General features: G+C 37.3%; 1 protein-coding gene across 1 annotated transcript; it reads left to right on the top strand.

Moving 5' to 3' along the window:
* The first annotated feature begins 2,342 nt into the window (after positions 1-2,342).
* LOC127131871 (uncharacterized) lies at positions 2,343-2,771 on the top strand. The gene has a single exon (XM_051060762.1). The coding sequence runs from the start codon at positions 2,343-2,345 to the stop codon at positions 2,769-2,771; it is 429 nt and encodes a 142-aa protein (XP_050916719.1).
* The last annotated feature ends 3,572 nt before the right edge of the window (positions 2,772-6,343 follow it).

Genomic DNA, 6,343 nt, shown 5'->3' with positions numbered 1-6,343 from the left:
GGTGTGTTTTACAAAAAAACAATTTCATAAGGTCTAAAATAATATAATTTTCGTATGACAAAGTTAATTTTACAAAAAAAAAGTTAAAGGAGGTAAACCATAATTCGTCTATATGGCAGAGGATAAAATAGTATTAACCCTAATTTCAATAATAATGGTATGTTATCTTGTTTGTGTTGGTCATATTAATCATGTTGATAGAAAAATATATATAGCATGAAATATGAAATATGATGATAAAAAAATTCAGAGGATTTTAAAAAGTCTTAGAATGCATTCGGATGTAGTAATTGAAAATTTTAAGAGTCACTTTAACGAGAGAATGTAATGTTTTAAGAGAACTCAAAATGGTTGAGACAAAATTTATTGTTTGAATCAAAAAATATGAAAAATTATTAAAAAAAACTGTAAAGTGTTTTATTCAAGTTAAATTTAATAATTTTGAAATAATATCTAAAGTTAAAGAATTTGAAATTCCTCTCAAACTACCTAGAATGAGAATGTTAAATTGAATATTATTATTATGGTTTTAAATTTTGTAAATTGGTCTTCATATTTTTCAAAATTTTCAAATTAACTCTTAAAATTTAAAAAAATATATTAAACCGATAACTAATAATTATCCAATTTTATAAACCGGTCCCTTTAAAGTTTCCAAAATTGTAACTTGGTTCCTATTTTCTAAATTTTAAATTTGGCCCTATACTTTTAAAATTTATAAAAATGACCAAAAAAATTTAACAATGAATAATTTTAACACTCTATCTAAGCAAAAAATAAATAATGAATTTCAATTGTAATGGCATTATGCGTTCTCCCTAGAGGTAACGACATTCACCTGCGTGATGGCCAGCCTGCGGACACATTTAAAGAGGCTGACGATAGTCATATGAATGATAGGTAGACCGTTTGGGTCTCACGAGGGATGAAGGACAGAGGGAAGTAGTGACATATGAAATGAATGGACTGCGGGTCGGTCTTCATCCCCAAGACAGTCGTCATGGCCTGGAAACTAACAGTTATGGTCTAGGCGATCAGTTTTGACACACCAATTCAGATTTCAGTGTTGTTTATGAACCCGATAATATTTTGATGTTGTTTCATGATGTTTGATGTGTTGGGGCATGAATCGATATGCTCTGAATATTATTGAATGAGTATGTGATTAATTATTGATGAATTGTGAGTTTGCATAAATGTTGAAATTAGTGAATTAATGTTGATGAATGTTGTTGATAACTTAATATTATGCATAAATGATGTTATATGATGATGAATTGATTTGTGAGTTATGGATGTATGTTGTGTTTGTCATGTGTGTATAAATTATACAATAGTGAGTTATAGTTAAGCATGATGATGTATGTTGTCTTGATGGCCTTATTCGGCGTATAGTTGCATATGTCATGCATTATGATGTACGAACTTCTGTCCAATGGTGTGCTCTGGTCCAGTGGTAGGATCGGTAGTGAGTAGGTGATGCCTATGGTGGATTCAATAAAGCGGTGTTGATTCAATGATGGGATTAATAACGATTTTTATGTGCTCTGGTCTAGTGCGGGATCGAGAGCGAGTAACCGACTTCCATATAATGGTAGTGGTGAAGCGTTACTAATTTAGTGGAAGAATCAGTAGGAATTTGGTGTGTTCTGGTCTATTGGTGGGATCGTGATCGAGTGGCCAATATCAGTAACATACCTCTAATGTCCAATGATACGGTATTGCATTCGCATGTAGAGTTGAGGTGGTGTCACATTGCATATATACCAACATTGTGAATGAATTAATATTAATGATTTGATGTGTAATATTTGTGAAGTGTGTTTGATTTGATGATGTATGAGTAATTGATGATGAATAGATGATTGTTGATATGTGGGTGAGTGATGAATATGTGGTGTTATTATGAATAAATGATGTTGATGTTTGTGATATGCACTTTTTATGTATTGCACATCTATATTATTTAAGCATATTCTCACCCCTTTTTGTTGTCATGGCGTTTGTGCTTCTTTGGAGTACGTACAATCAGGTACAAGTGTGGCCGCTTGAGTTAGAGGACAACGTCGATGCCTCTTTAGCTATTTATCTTTGAGACTTAGAGGAGTCACTCTGATATGTAGCACTGGGGATAAGTTGTTCACTCTTTACTTGTTTTATACCTTGCTTATGATTGAAGTTTTGTTATTTGTTTGATGTTGAGGTTTTGCCCATATTATAATAGTGCGGCGACTGAAACATCTAAGTGTATCAAGTTTGAAAGTGGATTGCATCCTGAAATTAAGCAACTCATTGGTTACCAAGAGGTCCGTTAGTTCTCTGTGCTAGTAAACAAGTGTAGGATGTATGATGAGGATAACAGAGCTAGATCTACATACTACAAGAGTGTTGTTGAGAAGAAGGGTGGGAAGCCATTTCTTAGGAAACCGTATTTGACTCCAGCTAAGAAAGGGAAGCAGAAGAAGTCTGCAGACGGGAAAGAGACAAGCGGGGGAGGAGTTCTGCTGAAGTGTTTTAAGTGTGGGGAGTTGGGGAACTGTGCTAATAAATGTAAGAACGCAGTCTTGAAGTGTTACAATTGTGGGAAGGCAGATCACCGCAAGGTTGAATGCAGAAGTAATAGGCTAACTTATTTTAACTATGGTGAGCAGGATCACATCAGTACCCAATGTCAGAAGCCAAAAAGGGCGTCAGCTACTGCTGCTCAGACTACTGGTAGAGTTTTTTCTTTTAGTGGTGCAGACATCTCGAATTCAGATAATTTTATTTGAGGTACTTATTTTAGTCATGGTATTGAACTAAATGTTATGATTGATACTTGTACAACTCATTCATTTATTTCCCTTGAGTGTGTTAACAAGTTGCAACTCGAAGTGTCTTCTATGGTTGAAAGTATGTTCATCGATACCCCATCTAATGGTTCGGTGACTACTTTGCTTGTGTGTTTAAATTATCCATTGACCATCTATAATAAGGACTTTGGAGTCGACTTAATTTGTTTGCCATTAAGTTAATTCAGTGTGATTTTGGGGATGAACTGGCTAGAGTCCAATCGTGTGTGTATAATTTGTTTTTATAAGACTATTTTGTTTCCCGAACCCGAAGAGAGTACATATTCGAGATTCTTATCTTTCGAACAAGTTAAGATGTATCTGAGGGAGGACGGTCATGTTCATGTATTTTTTGCTTCTTTGAGAGTGAGGGGCGATGTTGAGGCTAATGTTATGCAAGTGGCGCGTGAGTTTCCTAATATGTTTCCCAAGGATATTTGTGACTTGCCTCCAGAGCATGAAGTTGAGTTTGCCATAAATTCAGTACCTGATACTAGACTTGTGTCGATGGCCCCATATAGAATATCAGTATATGAGTTAGGTGAGTTGAAGAAATAGTTAGAGGATCTGCTTGAAAAGAAGTTTGTTCGACCTAGTGTTTCACCGTGGGGAGCGCCAGTGTTGTTGGTCAAGAAGAAAGACGACAGTATGAGATTATGTGTTGATTAACGAAAGCTGAATAAGGTCATAATTAAGTAAAAGTATCCTCTTACGAGAGTTAACGGACTTGTGGATCAATTGGTAGGTGTTTGTGTTTTCAGCAAGATTGATTTGAGGTTGAGTTACCATCAGACTAGAGCGAAGGCAAAAGATGTTATGAAGACTGCTTTTAGAATATGATATGGCCACTATGAGTACTCTGTGATGTCGTTCGAAGTGTCTAATACGCCAGGTGTGTTTATGGAGTACCTAAACATAATCTTTCATCCCTATTTGGATAAGTTTGTTATGGTATTCATCGACGAATTCTTGGTGTATTCAATGTCAGATGAAGAGCATGTAGGACATTTGAGAGTTGTGTTGCAGACTTTGCACGAGAAGAAGTTGTATGTGAAGTTGTCCAAGTGTGAGTGTCATACGGTGAACTGACTTTTTGTGTTTTGCTTTGGAAAGCAAATGTCGCGGTTAGCAAGAGTCGCCACCGACTTTTCTTTTATCCAATAAGGAAAGGTGGAAAAGAACAGGAAAGACCTTAATTAGATTTTGGGTTCGGGAGGTACATTATACAAAGGGAAGGTGTTAGCACCCTTTGTATCCATGGTTATCCATGGGCTCTTAATTGCTTAATCACTTATGTTTTTCTTGTTTGAAAAAGTGTTTGAGACTTGTTTAGAAAATGTTTTGAAAAGGGAATTTAACTTTGTAATGATTCTTGTATGAATGTATACAAAGTGGTTATCTCGTTTAGTTTTGAAAATTATTTAGAAAAATATAACTCGGCAATGATTCTAGTACGAATGTATGCCAAGTGGTGATTTTCTGAAAGATATTTTGAAAGGTGTGAGGTGTGAAAAATATTTTAAGTCGTGGATAAGCAATTAAGAGTTATACCTACCCAAGGTCTTTACGGGCATTTCCTATCCTTATGAGGGTAAAACTGTCCTTACTATTGAGAAGTAAGTAGTCTTGTCCTTTTGGATTTAAGGGTCATCATAGGGTCATCGATTGGTCATTGAAGGCAACAGTTGTAAGGATACCTTAGCATTTGAAGGGACACTCATCATTTAACCGTAGACTACACCGAAGGGTCATCGAGGGACAAAATCATATATTCGAAGGCAACATCCGAGGGACTATGACTTATTTTATGATGATTTAATCGAAGGGTCTTTGCTAAGTATATCCCCACATTCGCGGGACATGACCGTTATACCGTAATACCGTAGGGCAACAAAGAGAGGTCCAAGATCACATATTCAAAGGCCATATTTTACAATCAATTAGGTAATTAGGATGAATCTCCACAATGAAATCAATACATTAAAATCAGCTAGGTAATTTAGGGGGGGTCTCCACATTAAAATTAATTAGGCAATTAGGATGAATCTCCACATTAAAATTAAGTAATTCAGAATCCATCTCCATAAGGGTATCCCACAAATAAAGTGGAATACTTAACCGGCCATTTCTTCGGGAATATGTAAGCCTTTACAAAATTCAGCACACGGGTTAGAACATCGAGATGAAGTACAATTGAAAATTGCACCACAAAATAAACACAACAGTCATAAGGTCAGGCCAAATAATGCAGAATTATAATAAATCTTGATTGGATAAACATAAGGCAGAACAGAAAAGAAACAAAACAGCCACTGTCCCGTTCGCTCCTGCTTCGCCTAGCGAAGGCTTAGCGAGTGCTCGCTACAGGCTCGCTTAGCGATGTGCTAGCGAGCGGCTACGGGTTTTGAGTTTGATAGCAGCATGATCTCCGGAACCCTGAACTTTATGGCATTTAATTACAGGAATAGCATGGACAAACATTCAGGATATTCAGGCATACTTAAATTCACATGTGAAATCAAATTACATATCCGAAAATTTAATCATGATGCCTTATGTATGTAGAGATTACCGATTAAAAGCATAAAACAGTAGTGATGCGCAAACCTGTTTGCGACTGAGCTGCGATGTTGAAGGGACTGACCACTCTTGGTATCGGATGGAGTTGGGCGGAGGTAATTTCGGTGCGGATGAGCGGCCTTCAGGGTTTCTTTACTCGGAATTCTCTGAGTTAGTCTCCAGGGTTTCTATGCCAGGGTTTCTGTCCGTCTTCGTCTGTCCCTTTTTCGTGACTGGAGTGTCGGTATTTATAGTGATTGTGGTGACCTAATGGGCTCAGAATGAAGCCCGAAAATTCTGATATATCGCAAGCTTCGCTAGGCGAAGGAGTTGCTCGCCTAGCGAGCAAGCTAGTTTGGGCCTTTTTCTGGATTGGGTCTGTTGTGAGCTGGGCTTTTGTTCCTTTAAGGTCAGTGCCTTGCAGAATAAGTTGGAGTGCTTCGAGAAATGTTTTGCAAGATTAATGGGCAAATTTTAGGGTATGACAGCTGCCCCTGTTCAATATTCTTGAACCGAGAGAGTTAGGATGGCAAGTATGCCATTCGTGGTCTGGAGGTGGAAGATTATTGAACCCTAGAATGCCCCAAAAATTTGCACTTGTCAATTAGTCTTGATGGAGATGGGCTTAAAGATGCCATCCAGGAAGTTTGATGATGAGAGCTTCAGATTGTGTCGTACGTTAGACGATATCTGAAGACATGGGTGTCATACCGGGTCTGTCATACGGTGAACTGACTTGGGGTGTTTCGCTTTTTATCGCAATGTCGCGGATAGCAAGAGTCGCCACCGACTTTTCTTTTATCCAATAAGGAAAGGTGGAAAAGAACAGGAAAGACCTCAATAGATTTCGGGTTCGGGAGGTACATTATACAAAGGGAAGGTATTAGCACCCTTTGTATCCATGGTTATCCATGGGCTCTTAATTGCTGGATCACTTATATTTTTGTCTGAAA

Source organism: Lathyrus oleraceus, chromosome 3 (assembly GCF_024323335.1).
Source record: "Lathyrus oleraceus cultivar Zhongwan6 chromosome 3, CAAS_Psat_ZW6_1.0, whole genome shotgun sequence".
Lineage (NCBI taxonomy): Eukaryota > Viridiplantae > Streptophyta > Magnoliopsida > Fabales > Fabaceae > Lathyrus > Lathyrus oleraceus.
This window is presented reverse-complemented; position numbering and strand designations above follow the sequence as displayed.